The sequence below is a fragment of the Mauremys reevesii genome, linkage group 15 (genome assembly GCF_016161935.1).
Source record: "Mauremys reevesii isolate NIE-2019 linkage group 15, ASM1616193v1, whole genome shotgun sequence".
Lineage (NCBI taxonomy): Eukaryota > Metazoa > Chordata > Testudines > Geoemydidae > Mauremys > Mauremys reevesii.
Genome location: NC_052637.1, coordinates 23,768,300 through 23,794,551, shown reverse-complemented (window position 1 = coordinate 23,794,551; position 26,252 = coordinate 23,768,300). Strand labels below are relative to the sequence as shown.

Below are 26,252 nucleotides of genomic sequence, written 5' to 3'. Positions count from 1 at the left end.
ATGATGAGACAAGGCACTTTAGATTGATCATGGGTACACTAGGTGAGGCCAACCCCAGATGGACCTGTCTAGTTGACTAAAATGCCTTGACTTCACCTGCCCCTGGAAATTTCCACTGCTTGCATCCGAAGAAGTGGGTGTTCACCCACGAAAGCTCATGCTACAAAACATCTGTTAGTCTATAAGGTGCCACAGGATTCTTTGCTGCTTCTTGACTTCACTGTATTCTTTTCCCTTGGGATTGTTCATGTGCATTAGTAAACCTGAGGTAAAAATCACACCTTTTTCAGCAGCAAAGACAAGACCTTAGAAAGGGCTCTGCAGTTACAACTACTGCTAAGTCAGTCCTGTTCCTAGTTTTGGCACACCAAGATCCAAATTGTGATGTTTGGTCCTCAATGTTTCCAGCTGCTCAACAGCATTAAAAGATACTAAAAGTATGTTCAGCATTTTCCAGCTCTTTCCTTTCCACATGAGCAATTGCTTTAGTTGTCAGAATATGTTTTTCAGTCACTACCTGAAGCAGAGTGGCATATGCAGTTGCTGAAGGGAGGGGAGCAGGCATCTCTGTTAAGATGCAGTCCAAGCAATGAAAAAGTAGGAAACTCCTGGCTTAGCAAGCTGCTGGGTATATACAGCTTCAGGTTTCTATGCCAAGTATCCTTAGAGATGTCTTCAAGATTTATCTTGGGTTGTGTTTAATCTTCTCTAACTCTTAAGACCAGATTCTCTTCTCCCATCAGTTTTACACCCAAATAACTCGACTTCAGTTGAGAGATACATGAGCCTGAATCAGGAATGTGAGGGAGAATCAAGCCTGTAAGCCTTGTGTGTGCCAAGGAATGTAAGGGAAAACTTCCTATTGGTGCTATTACTGATGGCTCCTACTGTTCCAGATACAGATATCTCTCTATCTTATTAATTGTTTGGTTTGTTTGGGAATTGCAAAAGATTGTGGAAAGAAAACAAAATTATAAAGTTACTTTAGAAAGCAGAAACTACTTTTTTTCCATCCTGTAAGTCATCATAATTTTAGTATAGCACAATGCCTATTACAGACCTTACCTGGTACAGAAGGTTTATGAAGACAGTCAATTTTTAAAATCACCAGTTTTAAAAACATTTTTTCTGCTTTTCATTGTTTGTGAATCTTTGCAGAATAACTGTAGGTGACATCTTTATTCTGCATATGTGAAGTCAAAGTTAGTTTTACTGCAGCGGGAGTAGTATGGGGGCTTAACTATTTTGTCAAGTATAAGAAAAAACACTTAAGGCTTATTCCTCACCATCTCTCCAACCTGGAGGTCTGTGTAGAATGAGTTTGCTCAGCTCTTGTATAATGTGTAGAATCAGTAATGATTTAATTTTTTTAAAATGAGTAGTTCAAAACCAGTGAAAGAATCAAGAAGTATTTTTATCTTGCAAAGTTTTACCCTCGTTTATTCCCAACAGTGTCAGCTTTCTACTAATTTGTACTTGCCCCATAGTGACTGGAACTTCTGGGAATGAGTCTGAACATCTATAGCAATATTTCCTATTATCTCTATAAATAAATACTTAAAGCACGTAACTGCTTGGCTCAAGCATCCAAATGCTAGTGAAAATGCAGACAATGAGTGGAGAAGAGGCCTGGGAGGAGATGAGAACCCACATTCCCTTTGACATGACTCAGAGTTATGGGTGGGCAGCACCTGTCTGGATCAGGCCAAACGTGTGGTAATAAAGCGCACTTCACAAACAAGGACCTTGATCCTGCAGACTTGTACGCTCCAGAGCAATAATGGAGACCCAAACTACAGCACTGTGCTAGTGTATGAAAACCAGAATGTGAAAGTGACTACCAAACAACTTAATTACCACATCCAAAATAAGTGAAATGCAAACAAAAATGAAATGTAGATCTTAAATTTTTAAAAATTAATTCAAATTAATAATCTCAGGTCACATGACCAACAAGGAATTTAACATGATTTTGAGGTTAATGGTGTGCATTTAAGTTCTGATTAAAACCAAAAGTGATTTAATTTTGTAAACTACAGGTGGAGGAAAATATTGCAGCTGAAAGAGGGAGCTGAGCACAGTTGAACACACTGAAATTGTATAATCTATGTTCTATGTCCTGATGCTATATAAGAACCCTGAGTTGACTGATTAATCCACTTACTGTGGTTGTGCCTTGCAGATACCAAATATAAAGCCATGGTCTAAGTAATTTGACACATTCCTATAGTCAATCCACTGGGTCCAATCCTTTCAATGGGAAGAGGGTCTCATGCACTCTAAGGGCTTGTCTTCACTAGGAAATGTAATCATGTCTAAACATGATTTTAATCTTGAGTTAGGTGACAACGCTGACAACAACTGACTGGTCATCATCTGCAAGGATAAATCGTGTTCCACATTGTGTCAGATACTGATGGGTAAACCCTAGTACATCTGCACTGACTGTCAGCATTGTGTTAACTAACTCAACTATTAAAAATCAAGTCTAAATGCAATTAAATTTCTAGGGAAGATAAGGATGAAATCCACCCCATGCAGAGACCCAGCACTAGGCCTATGCACTATTTTCATCCCTCTTAAGCCCTCAAAGTAAGATTTAAGCAAGACAAGACCTTGTGCTGACCCTTTATTCAGAGTGGACTTGACACTAATAAAATTGGTCTCAGAGAAAAATCTATGTAAATTTTTCAGTACAGAAGCAATCTATGCTAGAGTAGCGATGTGCAAGGCTCCTTGATGCTGTCTGTTTGTATTTACAGTTCTCTGTCAGAGAACAAGCAGTTTCAATTACAGTCCAACAAGGAAGATACAAGTACAAAGAAATGTTATGGTTGGGTACCTTTATTTTGTATAATAAATATGCACATTTGATGTGGCTCAGACACCTGGTGAATTGCCCCCAGGATTGCAAGGGTCAGGCACCCCTTGCTCAAAACATAGATCAGATGATCAGCCTCTTGGAGCTTGTCTGAGGCCTCACGAGGAAAACTTGCAAGCATAGCACTATGTGGTGATCACAAGAGGAGATGCTGATGATCACATTTAAATCAGTCTACTGTAACACTAGGCCCAGCTGAATAATAATCTCATAGGCTGCTGTGAGGACTATTTAACTAAGTCAATAATATTTTCTTGAAGAGTCATGCAGTGTTCCTTATATAATCCCTCCCACAACAGAACATTGAAGGCCATGAGATGGTATCCTCAAGTAGGGACCACAGCTGAATCAAACAATTTGAGCAACCCAAGAAGCCCCAAATCCCATCTATTTGTTTGCATTTATTTCTTTAAAAGAGCTGGTAGTGTGCCTTAAGGAGCTACGCTCAGACATACACATTAAGCCCAAGTTCGGGGGCAGCTATTTTTCCCTCCTTGGTGAAATTGTCGATGGGGAGGCCTTTAATTTTCTTTAACCAGGCCTTCCTGCACTCTTTTTGTTGGTCTGCTATACGTTTTGTTTGGTGAGCTTGATACTCAACAGCTGTAGCTTCTTCATACATTTTCATCTGCTTCACTGTCAGAAGCCTGAACCCGCTGTTGATCCGGTAAGGATTTGCGGTTTGTAAGAAGAGGGGACTTTCTCTCCGGGGTCCTCCTTCAATTTTAGTTTGTGCGATCATCATGCGTGTCAATTTGATGGATTCAGATGAGCTCGTTAAGTGGCCAATCAACTGAGCCCCACCCTCAGATAGGGAAGTGGCTCTGCCATGGCCAGTATGAACCTTCTTCTCTTCTGGCAAGCTGCAGCATGACTTGGAGCGTACAATCACGGGAGCAGGAATGAAAGAGTGCACTGCAGACCCATGCAAAGAATTCTTCAAGTTGAGCTGCAGTCTTTTGGTTTCAAAGGGTGTGGAAATTCTTTTCATACTCAGAGAGCCACTGGCAGATTTAATGTGTCTGAGTTGGGTTGACTGATCCTTTTTCTCTTGCTTAGGGATTTTGTATGACAACATCTTTTTGGGGCGTTCCTGGGGGCGCAGCCGAGGTCCCCAGACATCTCTGATTTTGGCATGGTGTATCATATTGGAGCTGACTTGGTCTGACTTGTAGGCGTGCTGCAGCGTGCTAACAGTCAGGAGAATCTGGTCAGGAGAAATGGGACAGTGCGGGCTTCGTTTCTTTATACGCTGTAAAGCGGCCTCTGCGTTTTCAGCAAGTGAAGATGCATGGACCGGAGAGTCGTAGCCAGATTCACTATCTGTTTCCAAAGATAAACATGAAGAAAAGAAAAAAAAATCTGACTCTCTCTATATACTGTGGCAAAGTCCCGTCTCAGTCTCCCCAGCCTCTGCTGTTTTTAGCGCTGGTGAGACCGGCTTAATAATCCCCCCCCAGAACTCAGGGAAAGTCTGTCTGTCCCTGTCCATCAGTCTTAGTTAAGTAAGTTTTTTTTAACCTGCCTTGTAGGAGGCGTCCTGCCCTCTCTCCTGGCTTGCTGCTTCACCACTCACCTCCCTGGGCCTTCCTCTCTCTCTTTTTTTTTTTTCCCTTTTCCCCTCCCAGGAAGTTTTAAAAGGCAGCTCAGAGTCAGGGTAGAATCAGCTGGTTCTAATACTGTCTGTCCTGAGTTTATCACAATACGTATATATAGAAGTGATTTTACAGTGAGGCTGGTGGTGGTAGTAGCCTGTTTGATCCTTCTTGGAGAGATGGAGTCCCCAAAGGGGGCTGATAATGGGCACTAAAGTGACAGTCCTGGAGACTGAGTTTCCATTTTTACCCTCTCCTTACCCCACTTCATCCTAACCTACCTTTCTCTGTATTTCCATAGTCTAGGTAGTTTACCAACATGTCCACTGCTTCTCTTCTCTGTCCTCAGACTCTTTGGGATTCGGTTATAATCCCCAACCAGTTCTGAATATAAACTCATCTGCCAGTACATAAAATGCCATTGGCTTCTCTAATCCACTGTGTTAGCCAATGAAGTGCTCATTGGAGTGGGAAGAGTTACTGCAAGGTTTCTCTTTATCACAGTTCATTTCTCCAGTGAGAAAACCATTAAGAGCCATATTCTCTCTCAGCTACAGCCGCCATTGAGGACAGAATTTGATCCAGTACAAGCCATAGGAAATATGAAAGCTGTGGGAACATCATGAAGGACTGTATCCAGCCTAGATCTAGTCTAAAAAATAATAAAGCCCCAACCAGCACTCAGGGCTGCCCAGACAAAATTAAAACATGCTAATACAAACAATACAACAGAGAAGAAAAATGATTTCCATCAGATCATCAAGGAGCACACCTGTGATCTCTGGATTATCTTGTCAAATTTTAATTTAAAACCACCTTGCTGGCTGGCTCAGCCATGTTGGAACAAAATGTATTTACAGAGTGATTTCTTGAGCAAACTAATGGCATTTAAATAGTAACTAACCATTTCTTCTATGAACTTGTGTGTGGAAACCCTCTCCTTCCCTCCCTAGAGGAAGTTACTTTTTTAGTAGATCAAAGTGACTTTGATGTTTAAAAGGAAATCTAAAGTGTAGCAATAATTGCATAGGGGAAGAAATGGGTCCAAACATTACATAACTTTTCTAGGCTTCACAGTTAGAAAAGGTCACTTGTTTTAATGACTGTTCATCTGCCTGACCTAAAACAGTCTCATAACCATTGCAGGCCCCAAAGAGATCCACTTACCCAGTGCAGACTCCAGCTCAAACTTCTCATTTACTGCAGGCCTCTTACCCAGAGCATATTTCCCCTTACCATATAATCTATCTATCTTCGATATTTCTAATTTAACCATCATCATAGCATCTAGCCACCAAGATCTCTTACCAGACTCTGACAAGCTTTGTGGTGTTGTTGCACCGTATGTTCGACCTGAGTCATCTGAATCACTGCTATAGACCTGTCGTCTCCCAGGAAGAGCAAACTTTTTCTTCTGGTCCGGCTTTATATCAAGGCAACCCATGCTCCTTTGCAAAGTCTGATTTGACCGGTGAGCAGGTGCCTTCACAAATTCATAACGGAGACCTGCAAGAGAGGGACATGGATTAATCCTGTAGCATTAAGATTTTAAAGCTAATTGTCTTTTATCTACCAAGGTCGTCATTATCTATGTATTTTTTTAATCTTCTGGCTTTCGATTACTGTTTTGTTTCTAGTTCCAGCTTCTAAAGCTAGCGAGCCCATGGTTGACTGAAAAATATCTAAAAATGTTTGAGAAGCTAAAAGTGTCAGAGAAGCTTGGAAGATAATGATACCTTCATGCCTCCTTGTTGGGACAGATTCAAATCTGGATTATGCTGGTGTAAATCCATAGATTCTACAAACACTGACTCTGAGGATTTACACTGGTTGTAACAGAGGTTGAAATCTGGTTCATTCCTTCTCTATTGCCTGTCTCCTTGCAACGCTTGGGTCTTCAGACAGGTGAATGGCTGTGTTGGGTGTTACTGCCACACAACTGTTTTAACAATCCTAAGTAGCTGAGATGGCCCTGCATTTTTGACATTAAGACATTTATTGGTCTTGCACTAAAGGACTGAAATGGAATCTAAGCTGTGAATTTCTTCGCAATGTTTTTGTTCTAATGAATATTTTAGGACAAAGACAAAAGCTTCTTAGTGTCCCAGACTTGTGGTGTCTGCGATATAGAGCACAAGCTCAGAGTTGCAGATTTCTGCATCACAATTTGGATTCAGTAGCCACCCATAGACTGAAACTGCATCGGAATGGTACAGTTTGAAGAGTGTAAGCCTGTGTGGATTTAGTCTTCATCTTGGTTGTGAAGTCTAATCACAGATGCAGCTAAGATTTATTTTAAAATTTCCCCCCACAGTATAAGTAATAATTGGTGCACCACTCAGCAGGTACTTAAGCATATGCCTAACTTTAAGCACATGAGTAATCCCACTGACTTCATGAGACTACTCACATACTTAAACTTAGACACTTGAATAGCTTGCTGAATTAGGACCTCAAGTATCTAATGCACCCTGCTTCTCACAGGATCCTAAAGGGCCTTACAAAATATATAGCATTGCTGAAATGCAGCAGCCGTCTAGCACACATCCCTGGACAATGGTGGGGCTAGGGCAGCGGGTACCTGAAAATATTTCCTAACTCATTTTTTTAAACTGACTAGATTTCAGGTTGAGGCTGCCCCTTTAACACAGTGCCCTGCAAGAGGTGTATATGGTACCTGAAGGTGTCCCGGAACCCCTCGCTGACCCACGGCGAATCAGGTATGCCAACATTATCTGGTCCTCATCTGGTTTCTCCTCGGAATAATATATCTTCTTGGGGCTGGCTACATCCCTTTTCATGTGCTGAGCACGAACATATGGATAAGGCTGCATGCTGACCCTGATTTCTTTGTGCTTTTCCTTATCCTTTGTTACTTCCTCTCGGTCAGCCTGTAGCGTGTAGTCCCATTCTACATCCTCAAACTGGAACATCAGTACGCTGCTCAGAGCATTGATCACCATCCTAGGAAGGGAAGAGGAACAGTGCTAAGAAACACACATTGTAATAATGGTTTAGCAGTTACCTGTTGTGTGAGGTAGCTTGTGTGCACTGTTACAGATGCTGAGGCGCATAACTAGAATTGAAGTTGCAATTGCTTGGCTGGGGGAACGAAGATGAGCAGTGTTTAGATTGTTACCAGCCCTGGTGATCAGACCCAGCACATTGCAATTAATGTAACCTGAATGTAAAGAACACCGTTGAGTTCATTCATTGCTAGGTACAACTGGGAATAACGAGATGAAATCATGAAAAGGAAAAATTTTCTGACTGTTAGGCTGTGTAATAGTTCCTGAGAGAAATGGTGGTTGTCCTGTCGCTAGGGACCCTTGAATCGGGGTGAAAAAACACTGGGAACAGACTGTAGGGAACAAGCCAACTCTTGTCTAGAAGGATGGATGTGATGAGTAGGCCTTTTTGATCTCTTGCATTTATGAAAATGCAGTAGAACACTGGCATGTTAAGAGCACACGTGGGCCTGATCCTGAACCCACCCAAACTCTGAGGAAATTCAGATCGTAATCTTGATCCCACTTTATAGCTTTCCCCATCTCTAAAATGGGCAGAATCTAAACATCAGAATGAATATCCCATGTTTTGGGGAAGTTTGGATTGAAATCCAAACCAAAACACCACACCTACTTAATAGAATAACATATTGCAGTGATCCGTAAGCAGAATCCTCTTAAAAAAAACCCACCTGTTAGGGCTGTAAAAAGGACATGATTTCTTGAGCAACACGATCTGTCTAACTGGCTCAGAGTCTGAGTGCGACTGCTATTACCCACCTATTTTCTACAATGCAGAAGGACACCACAGGGTCACCTCTGCTATTGGCCCTCATCACCTTCAGGCAGGTCCCAGTCAGGAAGTTAAATATACGTATTTTTCCATCAGCGCAGGCACTGATGACTCGGAGATACAGAAATGCCAGATTCAGGACTTCCCTGAAAACAAAACACCGGAGCATAAGCACATTCCTTATTCCTACATGAGAAGATTGAAGTAACAAGGTTCTTGGATGGTGAGTGAAGCAGGTCCATCTCTGCCTATAGGGTAGATGAGAGAACTAGTCAGGTTTAAAGGAGGCTGGGGAGGATGAAAGTCACCCAGCAAATACCTTCCTAATCATTACTGCCTTCGGAATGGAGAGATGGCCAAAATTATGAAGTCCAGACAATTTATTGGACATATGCATGCTCAAAAAATGAACAAAGCAGTCATTCGTAGCAACCACTGTGTTTAAGACCAGTCACAGCTTATTAACTTTGCCAGTAGGCATTTTCAATTACATCTCTTCCTTTAAATAACCTCTGAAAGTAAATGCAAACAGTATGGTGATGGAGTCTTAGCACAGCACAGTTAAAATCACAAAATGTCATGATATGCAAAGGGAATGGTTTCCACAACAAAAGTAATGCCTCCATGTTTCACATATGTACTATCTTCTGTTTGTCTTTTCTGCCAAAATATGTAGCTTAACATGCTGTTGAATATATTAGAGGTTCCTGAAATTTTGGTGTATCTGGATCCCATTTTATCTTAAATCATCCCTGCTTCTTTGTCAATAACAAAGAGGTGGGAATTATCTTGTTTTCCTGAACTCCTTGACTCACAGTGGGTCATTTGGTCCTGGACTGGGTCAAGGGCACCCCACATTTAGGTGGATTGAGTCCTAGATGTTAGCATTCGTCATGGCTGGGAGCATTTGCATCTAAGTCTTTACAGTTCACGTCCAGAAGGCATAAGATCTGCATTAGTTTTCTGCCAAAGAATTGCGTTTTGGTTATTCTGTTTTTTCACCTGCACTCACATCATACTAATTATAGGCCGGAGTAGTATCGCCACTTATTTTTAAGGTTGCCTGACACTTCCTGTTAAAGACCCACATTCCAGTGGCTTATAACTCTCTCTAACTGTAACTGCGCTGAAATTTACCACGTTGGGCGTCTGCCTCATGTTGAATGTTTTTGGAAATTTCAGTCAAACTGATTTAGCTGTTTTGATAACAAGGCAAAGGAAAAACATGTTGTTTTTCTCCTTATTAAAAATGCTGGGACCTTTTATTGAACAACTCTAGTATCCCCATGCTTTGGAGCAGGGACTTGAAATTTGGCAGCATATGAGCATGTACTAAAATACTGTATCATAATGCATTCACGTAATAGGACTGATTTTAAGGTTGCACAGGCAACCTTAATGTTGGCATACTCTAACTTTGGAGTTTTTGACTTTGCAACCTTAATGTTTCTTGAAGGTCTATTATCATCATGGGTGAAATCCTGGCCATATTGGAAGTCAATGGCAAAACACCCATTCACTTCAGTAGGGCCAGGATTTCACCTCTTGTATTTAGTCGATCAGTGCTTTTCTGTACACTTGGGGACCTCTTCATCACCATATATAATATCATACATAATAGTTTTCCCAAATGTCTAGCTTTATTGTGTCACGGGACAATATCGAATGCTGCTATTCCCTTGTGAAGGTAAGAGTCATGCAAGATTCACAGTCCTAGGACTTTGATTCCATCTGTTCTGCAGGGGATTCCTTACTCAGGAGTCACTGTTCCATTGAATAACAGTGAGTTCCTGTAAAACAAAAAAACCCTCCCTGCAGGACAGGGAAAATTTTAAAGTGTTAGGGCTGTGAATTAACACATTCTATGTAGACATATTCCTAAGCAGGTAACAGAGTTCACTTTATTGAGTCAGAGCTATAGGAAACATTTGTTAAATGTGGATTCCAACATGTGAATGATACTTACTGTGGATGCCTGAAAGCCATTAGACATCGCTTATGTTTTCCCACCATGCTCCATCCCAAGACAAATCCATCAGAGCTTCCTGTCACTAGATGCCATTGATCAAAGGCCAGGCATTTTACTGGGCCTTGGTGCCCTTCTAAGGTCTGGAACATGAAAAAGCCACATGTCACATAGTGTAACATACTATAAGAATTCTAGGCATACACATAGCCCTAATCATTCTCATATTACAATCACAGTACTGCCCTCCTATGCTTTATAATGGATTCTATAAAGGATTACAATATGCCCTTTGGTAATAGTTTTGATTCAGTACTCACTGTGAGTGAAACATGCCAGGCTCACTCTTGGTGGCCAGACACTAATGTGGACTTATTCATTCACTGGCCAGGATCACTGTGTGTACTGTGTGTAGGGCCCTATCAAATTCACAGCTATGAAAAACGTGTCACGGACTGTGAAATCTGGTATTTTGTGTACTTTTACCCTATACTATACAGATTTCACAGGGAGATCAGCGTTTCTCAGGCTGGGGGTCCTGACCCAAAAGGGCGTTGCAGTGGGGTCACAAGGTTATTTTAGGGACATTTCAGTATTGCCACCTTTACTTCTGCGCTGACTTCAGAGCTGGGTGGTTGGAAAGCGGCGGCTGTTGGCTGGGTGCAGCCACTGCTCTCCAGCTGCCCAGCTCTGAAGGCAGCGCCACCGCCAGCAGCAGCAGAGAAGACAGGGTAGCAGTACCACAACACCCCCCCCACACACACACACTCAATAACCTCATGATCCCCCCACTCCTTTTTCGGGTCAGGACTCTTACAGTTACAACACCATGAAATTTCAGATTTAAATAGCTGAAATAATGAAATGTATTATTTTTAAAACTCTATGTGCATATTATTGCAGCTGATAATTAAACTGAGACCTTTAGGGTCTGTTAAGCGAATAATCAACCAGAGAAGACAATATGAAACTGCCCCTAACCAAGCTAGTAGGAGCCGTATGTAAACTTGGGTCATCTAGAAATGGAATATCTTACCCTTGATACACATTCGTACATGCAATTCCATCAGACTCTTTTCCATCAAGAGAAACTGCTTTTCACCTCTCAAAGAACACTTACTCTGGGCATACACTGGTATAACTGAAATCAAATTGACTCTGAGCTTAATTACAGTGCAGCTGTCTGGATATCCCTAATCTTTATAAACTGTTTCTGTTTCTGCTAGAAACAAATTTTATTTCTTGGTGTAACTATGCGTCATCCCCAGCCCTGAAATATGGCTATCATTCAGAAAATCCCTGCTTGTGAACATTCACCCAAACAAAAGCTCAATCATACAAATATCTGCAAACAGCAAAAAATTAAAGACCAGATCAAATGTCAATTTTTAATTTGGTGAATTGTTTGCCAATAGGCTCTTACACAGGTCAGCCATCACTAATTCCGTTGATCATCAGTTACCAGTTTCATACCTTTTTCTTTCTTTCTTTTTAAAAAACACCTTTGGTGTAAACAAAAAGCCATGACTAGATGGGGTGAACAGATATGTAAAAGGTTGTTATAAAGAGGACAGTGATCAATTGTTCTCCATGTCCACCAACAGAATCAGAGACTCATAGGGGTTAGAAGGGACCACAAGGCTCATCTAGTCCAACCCTCCCCCCCGCCCCCCGAGCTAGCTGCTCAGAGCTGGGACAGAGAGAAAGCCCCCAAATACATTTCCAGAACACACTATGATTAGGAAGAAACGTACCTTGATCAACATGCATGTATCAACGTGCCACACTTTCACCAACCCTTTTTCGCAACCACTCACAATGTGGGTGTTGTTGATTTTAACTGTCCAAATGGCATCTTTGTGTTTTAAAGTTTTGATGCATCGCCCGGTGCTTAAATCCCACACTGTTAGGAGTGGGAGGGAGAAACATGAATAATGTCCACATTTATTTGTCTGTATCACTCTTGAAAATGTGAATACAAATTATTATTTGAGTCACAGTTGCACCTAGAGGCCCCAGCTGAGTTCAGAGCCTGCTTGTGCTAGGTGCCCTGAAGTGTTCACAATCTAAATAGAGAAGGCAACGGTGTATCATTATAAGCCCAGTTTCACAGGTGAGAATGTAAGATCACCACAGGAAGTCTGTAGCAGAGCTGAGGACTGAATCCAGGTCTCTCAAGTCCCATTGCCATAACCACAACACCATTCATATTGTATAAAACCACTCTAATAGGAGTTGCATGCGTGGCCATTGCTTGCGGAGCAGACTAAGCTCCATTGTGAGTTTGAAATCCACCCGCTGGTTTCCATGCTGGTTGTCAGGGTCTCACACTGTCTGTGCTATAAATATACATATTGGGCCACTTTCCCTGCTGGTCTAAACCAATCCAAACTCCTTTGCTGTTACCGCTGGGATTTGGAATGTGGCTGGCGGTGGCCCCCATCAAAGCCTTGGGGCTATTTCGGTGATTGCTTGCTCACCTTTGACCATGCAGTCTCTTGCTCCTGACACAACCCTGTTTTTATACACGTCCAGGCAGGTGATGGTCCCTGAGTGACCGTTAAGGATCTTCACACAAACCCCAGTGAATATATTCCAGCATCTGCAGAGTAAGGGCCAAGAAGGGGAGAATCCTGTGATTCATTAATTGTTAATTAATGACTTATTTATTATTATTGCCTAGTTCACCTCGCACATACACTGGCGTAAGTCCACTGAGGTCAATGAAGTGACACTGAGAAAAGCCCAATGGAAGGGCAGTAGAATCAGGCCCTAATATTTAGATACTCGATCTTATATTTTATTCTGGTGGCACCAGGGCTGTCATGGTCACATACATCTGGATTCCTTCTCTGGCTACCCAGCAATGGCTACCTCTGGCCTCCAAATGTAACAATCCTTCAGACAGCCCCATTTCCGTCTAGCAGCTGCCAAGAAGACTTACAGCTGCTTCACTGAGAAAACCCAAGCACATGGATACAGCAAAGACCATCCCACGTTGAATCAGGTGGGAGACAAAGACTCCATATCTATGTAGACTCTTTCCCCTCCTATTAGACTGATGTGGCCTTTGAAACACGCCTTGCCATTGTCATCCCAGAGCAGGAGAACCTGACTTGGCTTCCCGCTTGTGGGCTTAATGCAGGGCTATTGTGGCAGCAGATTATTAGTATCCTAAGAATTAGTGACAGAGATGACATAATAAGACTTCCCCTTCCCTAACTTCAATGAGGACAAGTATCCTGACCTACACCAGTGTATGCCTCTGCATAGTGTAAAGCCGCCTCTTTTTGTTTTCTTCCAAGTGCACTGGAAGTAGTCAGATACCATGGCAATGAGTTGGTATCAAAATGATGGGCAGATAAAAAAAAAGACTCCCAACTTCAGGGGTGAACTCCTGGCCCTATTGAACTGAATGGGAGTTTTGGCATGGACTTCCACAGGGCCAGGATTTCACCACAGAGGCTAATCAGAAACAATGTCTCTGGTTTAGAAATATCACAACAATCGGTTTTCCTGGTGTACTTTGCTGCTACTTCTTCCAGTACTGGATGAAACAGGAAAGCACAGAGGGCAAGGGAGTACACTAGGATATCTATGATGTGTTTTTCTTCTCCCATTATTACAGTCAGAAAATGGGGGGAAGGGAGGATTATGGAAAAAATGCCCAATGTTGGGTTTGGTTTTGGGTTTTATGCTTAAAATTTCCTTTCAATAGATCATTTCAAACTGGATCGCTCTGCCCGGTGACCCTTATCAGCACTGCTCACCGGATGCTGAGATCAAAGCTGGCGCTCAGCACGAACCCTTTCTTCTCATTGAGGAACACTGCCTTGATGCTCCCAGCATGGCCACTGATCACAGGCGGCACTTCCTTCAGCTCCAACACATCAAGGAACCTGACTTTGCGGTCCACTGAGCCAATGGCAAGCAAGTTCCCACCACTGTAGTGGATTACCCTGTGTGGATCTGACCTGGGTAAGCAAGCAGAGACTGAGGAGAACATCTGCCAAAGCATTACTGGGCTAGCCAGGGAAGCACTGTAGGCTGTTATTTACAGGCACCTCTGTTGTGCTCAATGCTGCAGTATCTCAGCTCAGTGAACAGAATTGATGGGCCATCCTGGAAAGATACATGGAACCCCTCAAGGTGCCAGTGGGAGGGCTGCTGACAGGGCCGCCCTTACCCATACGCAAAGTACCCAGCTGCGTAGGGCACCAAGAAATTAGGGGCACCAAATTTCCTGGTGCCCTACACAGCTGCGTGCTGCTCCAGCCCCTGCTCCACCTCTTCCCCATGGCCCCTCCTCAGCCCCGCCCCCACTCCACCCCTGCTCCTCCCCCACCCTGCCTCTTCCCACCCATGCTCTGACCCAGCCCCAGCCCCACCCCCACTTCACCCCTTCCCCAAAACCCCTACTACGGCCCCGCCCCCACTCTACCCCTTCCTCTAAGGACTGCAGCAGGGGTCAGGCGCCCTGCACTCACCGGGCGATGGTAAGTGGAGCGAGACGGCCCCAGCCCGCTCTGCACCGCCGGCTCCCATCCACACCACTGGTGAGTGCTGGGGGCAGTTCCCCACTGCCCCCCAAGCTCCAAGGCTGGGAGCCAGGGGAGCAGAGCAGAGCAGACTCTGGCCGGGTCACTCCACTTCCCGCCGCCCCATGAGTGCGGGGTCGGGCCTGCCCTGCACTCACGAGGTGGCAGGAAGTGGAGCGACCCAGCCCCAACCTGCTCCTGCCCCTCCCGCCCCACAGAGGCCTGGCGCCAGCCTCCCTTCTTCCTCCCCTCTCCCCCTTCTCCTCCCTCCCGCGAGGAGGCTGCGTAGGGCACTAAAATGGCTAGGGACAGCCCAGGTTGCTGAGACCCAAGGTTTCAGCTGATGTTTGTAGAGAATAAATCATAGAGGGGAAGGGGATGAGACCCGCTGGGGACTGCTGACCCCACTGTTCTTGAAACTGAGTCACTATAATGCCTTTATACAAGGGCATGTTTGGTGGTCAGGGTTCCCCAGACATTGTTTTTTTAAATGCCAATTCTTGCAGCAACAATGTATCAAAATATACATATCTCAGGTTTTGCTTATACACATGTCCACACATACTGAGACACATATCCTGTGATACACCCTTACACACACACACACACACACACACACAGCTGAGACACAGCCTCACACACACACCAAGACTCACACAGGCTGATACAATCACCCCCCTGCCCACCTCTACACACACACTCACACTCACAAACTGACTTGCACACACACTGAGCTGGATCCTCATATAAACACACCGACTCATCATGTGGCAGGAGCATAAGTGATTGGAGCAGAAGATTCTGGGTTCTAATCCTGCTTTGCATATGTAATGGGCAGCAGAAAGTGCTGCTTAGGGTCTAGAATTTGCTACCTTTGGTCACATTGGGTAGTACCTTACTATAGAAATACTTCCTCTGATTCCAGAAAATTAATTAAGGAGGAAGGGATGCGTAAGAGGGGCAGAATCAAACCCTGAAATTTGGACACAAATCATGAGTAAGTTACCCTGTAAATAATGTGATCCTTATTTTTCATGCAGGGACTTGTACACTAGTTCCATCAAATCTTTGAATAAATAACAGCAACAGTCACCCTTTGAAAAATTAATAGGCATAGGAAACTGTAGCCTTGTCCACACTTGTGCACTAATAATACTCAGCACTTACTGGGCCTGATTCGCCCCTGGCTTGTACCTCTTGTCTTCATTTTCACTAGTGCAGAGTGGGTATAAAACACTATCTTTCTGATCTGGTGGTGTTTCACAGCCCTGCTGCACCGATGAGAATGACAAAAGAGTGCAAAGTTGTTATAGCTGTGTCTCATAGACTTTAAGGCCAGAAGGGATCATCATGATCAGCTAGTCTGACCTCCTGCACATCGCAGGCCACAGAACCTCACCCACCCACTCCTATAATAGATCCTGAACTTCTGGCTGAATTATTGAAATCCTCAAATCATGGTTTAAAAATTTCAAGTTACAGAGAATCCACCATTTACACTAGTTTAAACCTGTAAGTGACCCATGCCCTATGCTGCAGAGGAAGGCAAAACACCCCCATAGTCACTGCCAATCTGACCTGGGGGGAAATTCCTTCCTGACCCTAAATATGGTGAGGGGTTAGACCCTGAGCATGTGAGCGAGACCCAGCAGCCAGACACCTGGGAAAGAATTCTCTGTAGTAACTCAGAGCCCACCCCATCTAGTGTCCCATCAGCAGCCATTTGCTGCTAGCAGTGGCAGATCAGCTACATCCTGTTTGTCCCAGGGTATTAGCGAGATATGCTTGTCTCTCTCACCAGCTGAAGTTGGTCCAATTACAAGATATTACCTCACCTGCCTAGTCTCTCTAACAGAATGAAGGCAGGCAAAAATTAGGCCCCGTATCTTGAAAGCATTTCCCAGACATTCTCTGATTGCTCCTGTCAAACACTACCCCCATTTTACTGCTAGGGAAACTGTAGTGACTCACTTCAGAAGTAGTCGCATCAGAGCCAGAAAGAGAATGCCAGGGTTCTGGGCTCCCATTCTGGTGCCCAACCATTAGGCAAAGCTCTTTCCAAGCCTCGCTAATTTTGAAAGCTGATTTTGCGATGTGGTTCCTATGCAGTTAACTGAAAGTGTTTTCAGAGCCAGCTTACAGTGTCCAGGGAACTCTCCCTGAACAGCCTGATGGCAGAGGCACAGTCAAGGCTAGTCCTTTTAGCAGGATTTGGATATAGTTCTGCAACACCGTTATAGCCCACTTGACCAATAGTGTAGCGTGGATGCAAACTGTGCTACCCACTGGTGAAAACAGGATTTAAGGGGAGGCAAAGCACCTGCAGGAATCCCTGGGTGACATGACTGGCCTGGTGAAGTCACCAGTTGGCCCTATAGGTTTATAAAGAGCTTTGAGATCCCCAGAGTTGGAGAGGGGTTGCCAGTGCTAAGTGTGGTGACTGAAGCAAGGGTGTGTGGCATTTACATACTGGTCTGTAAGGACACGAACGTTGTAGGAGCCGCAGAAGATGTTTCTCTCCTCCAGCTGGACAGTTTCAGTCATCTGGCCATGATAAGCCGCCTGTAGGTTGTTCTCCTCCTAGGGACAGAGAGAAAGGAAATAGGAATAAATAACTCTGTTGGGAAGAGATTGCCTATTGCTCTTGCCCCTCCGTTACACTAAAGGGTCTTAAAGGTGATGAGGGACTGACCCCAGAGAACATGCCCTGTGCAGGCCCTTCCCCAGCCAACATAGAGGGCATGTTGGGGGCAGGACAGGGGCGTTCCTTGGCATACACTGTAGTAGAGCTACTCTCAGAATGTGTTATGGACAAGTCTTTGAAGGCAGAAAAAGTAAGGGGGTGGCTATTTTAGATTTGATTCTGACTAACCAGGAGGAACTGGTTGAGCATCTCAAAGGGGAAGGCGACAGAGTCCATGATTATAAGGAAAAAAAGGAGCAAGAGCAGCAGAATAAAAACAACTTCAAAAAAACAGACTTCAACAAACAGGGAATTGGTAGATATGGGCTCATGGGAAAGAAATCTAAGAGAAAAAGGAGTTCAGGAGACCTGGCACTTTCTAAAAGACACAAACTTTACAGCAAAACAGCAACCTATCCCAATGCAGAGGAGAGACAGGAAGAACAAGAGACTGATATGACTCCATGTGGAGCTCTTTAATGACCTGAAAATCAGAAAGGAGTCGTACAAAAAGTAAAAACTAGGACAGATTGCTATGGATGACTATAAAAGAATAGCGCAAGCTTGTAGGGACAAAATCAGAGAGGCTAAAGAACAAAATGAATTGCAACTAGCAAGAGACATAAAAGTCAATAGAAGCGATTCTGTAAATGCATTAGAAATAAGAGAAGGCTGAAGGAAGGTTTAGGTCCATAACGGGGAAAGAGGGTGAATAATGGATGAAACAGAGAAGGCTGACATGTTTAATGCTTTTTTTGCCTCAGTCTTCACTAAAAAGGTTAATTGTGACCAGATGCTTAACAAAATTAATATTAACAACCAGGGAGAAGGAACACAGGACAGAATAGAGAAAGAACAGGTTAAAGAATTATTTAGATAAGTTAGATGTATTCAAATCAACAGGGCCTGATGGATTTCCCTTAGAGTTCTTAAGAAATTAGCTGAAGCAATCTCTGAAGAGGATCATGGAAGAGGTGTGGGGTCCCAGAGGACTGGAAAAGGGCAAATATAGTATCTATCTTTAAAAAAGGGGAGGAGAGGAACAGCCGGGGAATTTATAGACCAGTTACCCTAACTTTGATATCTAGAAAGATACTGGAACAAATTGTTTAACAACAAATATTTAAGCATCTAGAGAACAATAAGGTGATAAGTAATAGACAACATGGATTTGTCAAGAACAAATCATCCCAAAACAATCTAGTTTCCTTCTTTGACAGGATGACAGGCCTAGTGATGGGGGGAAGCAGTAGATGTGATATATCTTGATTTTAATAAGGCATTTGACACAGCCCAACATGACATTCTCGTAAGCAAACTAGGGAAATGTGGGATAGATGAAATTGGTATAATGTGGGTGCACAACAGATTGAAATACTGTTCTCAAAGAGTAGTTATCAATGGTTCACTCTCAGACTGGGAGGACATATCAATAGGAGTATTGCAGGGGGTGTCTTGGATCTGCCTCTATTCAATATTTTTATTACCAACTTGAATGACGGAATATAGAGTCAACATAAAATTTGTGGATGAAACCAAGCTGAGAGGGGTTGCAAGCACTTTGGAGGATAGGATTAGAATTCAAAATGATCCTGATAAATTGGAGAATTGGTCTGAAAACAATAAGATGAAAATCAATAAAGGCAAGTGCAAAATATTACACTTAGGAAGGAAAAATCAAATACACAACTACCAGATGATAACAGTCTTCAGATATGTTAAGGGTCATTAGAAAGAGGATGATGGTCAATTGTTTTCCATGTCCACTGAAGGTAGGACAAGAAGTAATGGGCTTAATCTGTAGCAAGGGAGATTTAGGTTAGATATTAGGAAATCTTTCTAACTCTCAGGGTAGCTAAACTGTGGAACAGGCTCCCAAGGGAGATTGTGGAATCCCCATCACTGAAGATTTTTAAGAATGAGTTAGACAAAAATCTGTCAGGGATGCTCTGGGTATACTTAATCCTGCTTCAGTGTGGGGGAAGGACTAGATGACCTCCCAAGATCCCTTCCAGCCACTTCTTTTCTATGATTCTGCTTCCCAAGATCCATAAGGGGCTGCTCTCTCTTACCCCGAAAGGCCCTTTGGATATACCTGCAACATACCTTTCCTCTGCGTTTCCATCTGCGACCTCTTGCTGGGATGATGTCCCCTTCTTTAGTTATCCTTGGAATTACAACGTTGGTCATTTTAGCATAGCTGGGAATGACTCCCCTAGGACATGACCCCTGGAATAAACATCAAAGGACATTGGTGTCATTACTTCACAGGCCAAATGTACAGCAAGAGAGGGAATAGAAAGCAGCACTTATTTTCTTCAGTTCAGAACTACATACACTTCTGTGGGCTCGTGTACAGGAAGGCTGAGCTGCATGCACTGGTTTGTTACTGATGAGTTTCGTAAGCACATTGGGCTGCACACACTGATTTGTTCTTGTAGGGTTGCTCTTCGGAGCTGGTACTCACACACCGGTTTGTTATTGTAGTGTTGGGCCTCAGACCTGCTGTGATCATGTTTATTTATAGGTTCTCAGGAGATATAAATGGGGTAGACAGCAAGATACGCAGCCTGAGTTTTCACTGAGATGTTTTTACTTCGAGCTGAGTGTGATGCCTTTATCACCAGGGGCTGTGACTAGTGATCAAGGTCATTTTTTCCAAATCAATTCTGATGAAATTTCATTGCTAAATAATGACTGACACGTCTTCATTTGAGAGCAGTTGTCTCACAGCCCTGCCTCCTATTTAAAGGTACAGCTGTCCAGTGATGGAATTGTAGGTGCATACTACACAATACGCAGGAACATGACCTTACCAGAGAGGAAGAAGCATTGCAAAACAGCTGAATTGTTTGTAACCCAAATATTTGTGACTCAACCTGAATCCTCAGCAAGGAAGGGGATTGTATAGATCTTGGCTCCTGGTTAAAGGGTCCCTGGACTGGAACCCAGTGTAGAGGGTGGGCCTGGGTCCTCCTCCCGGTCCCTAGGAAGAGGTGCAGGACTGTTGCAGATGCCAGCTGGTCCACTGAGACTTTGATACCATATAGTGACCTAGATGGAGGGCTGAGTCATGAAGGTGGAGCACTGTGAATTAAGAGAGGAGAAACCACTGCAGCAACAGAATGCCCATTGGCAGAGGGCACCATATGGGAAGAAAGCTGCTATGCCATGCCTGGCCAGGAGGAGGTGCTCTTGCAGTGGGTGAAGGCTGTTACAGGGCCAATTACATTAACAAAACTAAAGTCAGCTCACACGAGGACAGTCGCTATTGCAACTTGGCAAGATGTTCGCTGGAGACTTTAATAAAGCATTGGCCAGTCAGTGATCAAATAATGTCATATAGTTAGCTGCTCGGGGCCAAAATGTATTCCAGATATCCCACACAGTGCTTAATTTGTACCAGGACTGAGCTCTGGCACCTCTGGGCTTGGCAGTTCACAGCCCCGGCACCTCTGGCCTTGCTGCATCAGTTATGAATGTAAAAAAATTGCTTGAACCCTGGCACCTCTTTCATTAAAAATTAAGCACTGATCCCACATCATCATGAAGGTCTATTGATAATGGCTTGTAGGCTGACGTCAACTCCCCAGAGAATAAGTTGGTCAGCAGGCTAGGATACTCACAGGTGTTCTGGCCTAGGGAGGAGCAAGGTGAAAACTACCATCATCAGCCGCCAAGCAGAGGTCTGAGACTGAGAGAGGAGAGGAGGGGATTCGGGGAAAGTATGCCTAGCATCACAGAACACCGTCTTCTCCAGATTGTTAGGCAGTGGCGCTGAAGTCTGCTGTTCAGTCCTTCTAGACTAAGAGGATAGAGACCCACCCCACACCAGGCCCTGGTGGCGGGAGCGTATGTGATGTGTGGGACAGCAGTATGTTTCCGAACCCATGTAGAAGGGGCTGCCAGCCTGTCTGGTTCCTGCCCTGATTCCCTCTGATTGGTGCAGATGGTGGGGGGGTTATCACAGCCAGGATTCTTTGTTCCTGGAATTCATGCATATATTTTCAGTTCCCTCCTCCTTGCTTTGGGGGTCAAACAAATCCTGCATCCCGAAGTAAATCTCATCCCAAGCTGCCCTGTTCAGCCAAGATTTGGGGTCAAACCCATAAAGATATGTAGGGCTCCCAACCAAACCTGCTAAGGGGGCAGAGCCCCAAACTGTATCTGTATCAGCTTGGGCTCACCTAATACTCACCTTAGGTTTGCTGAACATATAAATGAACTTTTCATCAAGCCTAGCTTGGGTGTCAGTGTGAAGGGAGTGGGTTTCCATGCTAATCTCCCTCACACAACATGCACCATGGAGTATAATCCTAAAGTTTATCCTTTCCTGCGATTTGCCTCTATTCTTAACTTAAGCCCTGTGGCAGGACTGCACTTACAGATATAAGCCTTTGGCCCATATTTCTGTTTTTTAGGGCTTTCCCCTTCAGGACCTTCTGTACATGCCTCTAGCTTTCTCTTTCCACAAAGAGGCTCTCAGCACTCTTATGCTCCTGAGTGGATCTAATTAGACCCACCTGGTCTGGGTTGCCTCAGGGAGTCAGAAGAACAGCTCTGCATCCCCTTACAGGGCCCTAAAATCCAGCACATGTTTATGCTCTCATCTGTAACCAAAATCTTTGGTACCAATCTTGCTGATAAGTCCCTGCTCAGAAGTAGCAGACTCTGAAAGGATGCATAAAGGCTTTTCTAACCTTGTCTGGCTCTGGAGAGTGAGGAAGAAGGAAGAATACAACAGGGTGAAACTGGGAGGAACATCCTGAGGGCTCTAAGGCCCGTTGGACCCTCCCATCTATTGGCTAGGGGCTTGAGGGGAAAAGGAGCTATAGTGTAAGAGCCAGGCTGGCAGAATGAGAGGCAAAAGCCAAAGCACAGTACCTGCAAGTACACAATCTCTTCCAGGACTAGGCTATGCGACAGATGTTCCTGCTTGACCTCTCTGGCCAGGAAAGCCCAGTGCTGGCTCACAGAAATGCACCTGTTCAGGCTCTTTGTATCCAGAAACCCTGAGGAATTACAAGGACAAGCTGGTTAACCCCAAGCTATGGCCATATAGCATTGATGTGCCCATGGACAGCTGTGCTTGGGAAGGAAGAGGGGCCATACCCAGGATATACTTGGACAGATGGGTCGGCAGGCAGCGGATGAAGTCCTTGTACTTGTTCAGGCTGGAGGCTGACTGGAAAGCTGCAGGGACAACAGTGGGGGCTGGGTCGATTGAAGACATGGAGGATATATCATCATCCGCCGATGCAGCTCTCTCACTATACATGTGCGCCAGGTCTCTGGGCCAGAAGCACGGTATCTGTCCTTGGACACCTATGCCTGGGGCAGCAGAATCAATAGCATGTTAAGGACTCCCAGGAGTGCCTGAGCCTTGTGGTATATTCATAATATCAGTTATTAACTACCAAACCTGCTCCCCCTAATTTCTCGTTACCCCACAGTTCCCCGGGATATTTTCAGCACTCTGAGTTCTATGGTAGCTGAAGGTACATCACGAAGAACAACCCACCCCGTCCACTCTTGGGCTTTGAAGTATCTTAGATAACACCACAGATTGGCTCCTTTTGTTACAGTACCTATTTCACTAAACTGGCTGGTTCCTTCTGATGAGACCCCACTTTCTAGGGCTGTGGAAGAAGTCAGGAAGGATTGAGACGTGGGTTGCAATTGCACCTGGGATTTCGTGCGTTCCTGTAGCTTGAAGCTGCTTTGGGTCTCAGTGAAGGCCACTGTGATTTTGTCTTCCTCGTCCTCTGAAAGAATTGCGCAAACATAGGAGCAATCAAATCAAACAGAGCTAAATCATGGGTCACAGAGGTAGAGATGAAAGGGACCTGACAGGTTTTCTGCCTCATTCCCCTTGGCTAGTGTAGGATTGGTTCCTTCAGGGTTTTGTCTAGGGTGATTTTAAGGACTTGAGCATTTATGTCTCCACCATTTCGCTTGGAAGTCTTTTGCACAGTAGACCTCATATTAGAAAATTATTTCACCCCATTAATGCCAGTTGTACTCATCCCAGACCACCCTGTACAATTCCTCTCTTCCCTGGGTGTTCATCTCTTGCAGACAATTACCGTGTTCCTACACATATATATCCCATCCAGTTCTACGGGCTGGCTATGTGAGGGAGTCCTAGTTGCTTGGAGGTAAACCTGGGTCAGGACTCCTGCCAGGACTGAATCCCATCTGGCTCTGTCTGCCCACTGCCAGCGTTGCCTTTCTCCTCCTTCAGCTTGTGCTCTGCTACCGCCCATCACCAATCGCTCCCTGTGCTTGGAGACAGGAAGGATCAGGGAGGGGAAAGTTCTTAGGGGATATAAGTGTTAACCAGAAGGTTTGTGATATAAATACAGCTATGAACAATATCTACAATCAGTTGTGCTTTGCTCTTCAGCAATTGTGCCTTGCATTGCTGGCCCAGTCACTTCACCACCTAAGATGACAAGCATGCCTAAGGGGAGGATAGTCAGAGCTTAAGCGTCAGGGGACTAGCTGATCACTGCAGGGGGATAGGAAGGAATCCGACCCCCATGTACCGCACATCACAAATGGCAAGGTGCATTATGGGTTTCTTTCCTCCTCCCTCTGAAGCATCAGTATTGCCCACTCCTAGCTGCAAGATTCCATATTTGAAGCCACGGAACCAGACCCTCAGCTTCTATATGCTGGTGTTACTCACACCCACTTCATCTGACCTGACGTAACAAATCCTGTGCTTGGAGTGAGTGTGTGGAGAGAGCATTATCAGGAGAAACACAGGCTTTTGGTATTGGGACAAGAAAATAATTCACAGTCAAACTGCAACAATCCAAGCTCCCCAGAGTCTCTGGTGGTTTCACCTGATGCAGGTGCATATATTGCCAAGCGGCCTGGTACCTCTGTCCCTGCATCTGCTTGTTTCCTGGAGAGGAAGGATCACAAACAAGTCCCAGGGCTAAGCTGTCATAGCCTGGATGAAATGCACAGAGCCTGGGCTCCAGCCCAAGTGGGAACTCCTACACTGCTGGTTTTAGTCCAGTAGCATGATCCCAAGTCAGTTGACCTGGGCTCTGAGACTTGCTGCCATGGTATTTTTATTTTATTTTTATTTTTTTGCTGTGTAGACGTACCCTAAGTCTCTTAATAATCAGATTCAACGAAATGTTAATAATTGCAAAAGCAGTGATGTGCCAGAGAAAAGCTCATCTCTCTGTTCATGGGGCTTGGAGAATAGGAAAGCAAAGGAAGGGATTCAAACATTGGGGGGAATCCTGGAAAACTCCATTGCCTTCCAGTCCCAAATAAAGTGATAATAAGTGAAAGCAATTGTCCTTTCAATATCACTAATGTGAACTAGAAAAGGCAGCAGAAAGGAAACAAACAAACACAACACCAGTAAAACTCAAGAGTAGATCTGATTTCACTGGATGTAGCAAAGTTTGCTGCTAGAGCTCCTGTTCTATCTAAATTAAAGTTCATGGACCAGATAACCAGCTGGTGTAAATCCAGGGAGCTCCACTGGAGTTAATGCAGCTGCACCAATTTACACCAGATGAGGGAGGATCTGGCCAGGTATTTGTGGATATTGTACATTATTTTTATGGTTCTCATATCCTTTACTTTCTTCCTTCTTGACTATGTTCATTGAAAAGTAAAATAAAACCCTATTTGAAAATCTGTCCTACGGTCATTATGTTTCCAAACTTGTACTTATCTCTAGTAAGAGCATTTGCACCCATAGGTACTACTTATAACTGGTTTTTAAAAACACAGGTAAGCGAATAGCAGCTTTAGGACAGGTTTTGCCACCATTACTCATAGTGAGTTAGTACCATACTCTGCAAGTGGCCTCTGGATCATATCCTCAGGTGGTGTAAAGTGGCAGACAATGGAATTACACTGATTTACTCCTGCTGAAGATCTGGCCCGATGCGGCTATTTGTACAGTAAAGTATCACGCAGTGGTAGGGAATCAGAATCTGGCCCTTTGACTTTATCCTCTCTCCTTGGTTAATCCTGAAAGCCAGGGATCAATCTCTCCCGCCACCCAGCATGTCACTCTGTTTACCTGTTTCTCTTTTTGAGCTGGCACTCTGCTCTCTGACCAGGAGGACTCTGACTAGGTTAGCAGCTATAAACAGTAACTTAGGGTTACACATCTGAAGCAAGAGCAGAGTGTAGTTTGCTTTAGTCCAGTAGGAACTGTTTTTGAACCACTTCCAGGTCTCCGACATGGCTTTCTCTAGAGTTACGATATTCAAAGCCCGGTCAGAAGCGGACGTGGTCATGTCTTCTTTGAGGCTGGGGGTGACTCGGGACCGGCTGAAAGTGAAATCCTTCCCGTGGGAGGTCTGCAGGACTTTCTCAGCATAGTTTAGCAAATCCAGGCTGTTGAATCGCTTCACGATCCCCACCAGGAACTTCCTTTGGGTGACATTGCTGGCCCGCAGGAACCACTCTTTGGTATAGAAGACCCTCCAAGACAAGACACACGTCTCACAAATTTGGCAAACAGGCACTAAACCTGTTTTCTTCTCACACCGCAGATCAGGAGCACAGTCCAGCCTGTATTCCAGGCTCTCCTGGTCCTTGGAGATCTCTTTCATCATTTCAGATCCAATTCAGCAAACAGGGCACTGAGCTGGGCAGTGGGAAAAGCAGAGAAACATAACCTGCTTTCTAATTGTCTGCTTCCATCCTGTGACATTATAAAAATAACACTAAGAAACTGGCTGAACCCTGCGATGGATGAAGTAGCCACATCACACACTGCTGTTTGTAGAACTCTTGTCTTTTA

At 44.3% G+C, this 26,252-nt stretch overlaps 1 protein-coding gene and 1 long non-coding RNA gene across 4 annotated transcripts in view; one reads left to right on the top strand and one right to left on the bottom strand.

Annotated features, from left to right (window-relative positions):
- Positions 1–14,094, top strand: part of LOC120383386 — a 14,958-nt gene extending 864 nt beyond the window's left edge. Inside the window, exons 2-4 of the long non-coding RNA XR_005588437.1 lie at positions 7,097–7,196; positions 8,374–8,500; positions 13,962–14,094. This is a non-coding gene — a long non-coding RNA (uncharacterized LOC120383386). The remainder of the gene's footprint in view (positions 1–7,096; positions 7,197–8,373; positions 8,501–13,961) is intronic.
- CDRT1 (CMT1A duplicated region transcript 1) lies at positions 2,839–26,252 on the bottom strand. 3 transcript variants are annotated; one of them, XM_039501469.1, is made up of 14 exons: positions 25,524–26,252; positions 23,053–23,229; positions 22,577–22,795; positions 22,349–22,476; positions 19,571–19,693; positions 17,252–17,361; positions 14,014–14,217; positions 12,724–12,845; positions 11,998–12,146; positions 10,244–10,386; positions 8,265–8,525; positions 7,154–7,440; positions 5,785–5,982; positions 2,839–4,204 (listed from the first exon to the last, which is right to left on the bottom strand). In XM_039501469.1, the coding sequence occupies exons 1-14, from the start codon at positions 26,062–26,064 to the stop codon at positions 3,327–3,329; spliced, it is 3,540 nt and encodes a 1,179-aa protein (XP_039357403.1). In that variant the 5' UTR covers positions 26,065–26,252; the 3' UTR covers positions 2,839–3,326. The 3 variants fall into 3 exon arrangements, with proteins under 3 accessions (XP_039357403.1, XP_039357404.1, XP_039357405.1); XM_039501470.1 differs by having other exon boundaries at positions 8,265–8,423; XM_039501471.1 differs by lacking the exon at positions 25,524–26,252 and adding an exon at positions 23,551–23,697.

Coding starts and splice junctions, on each gene's coding strand:
- CDRT1 (XM_039501469.1), bottom strand. CDS start 26,064: ATGATGAAAGAGATCTCCAAGGACCAGGAGAGCCTGGAATACAGGCTG. Junction 22,477..22,576: donor TCTGTCCAAGTATATCCTGG/GTATGGCCCCTC, acceptor GTAATTCCTCAG/GGTTTCTGGATACAAAGAGC. Junction 4,205..5,784: donor ACAAAGCTTGTCAGAGTCTG/GTAAGAGATCTT, acceptor CTTTGGAAACAG/ATAGTGAATCTGGCTACGAC.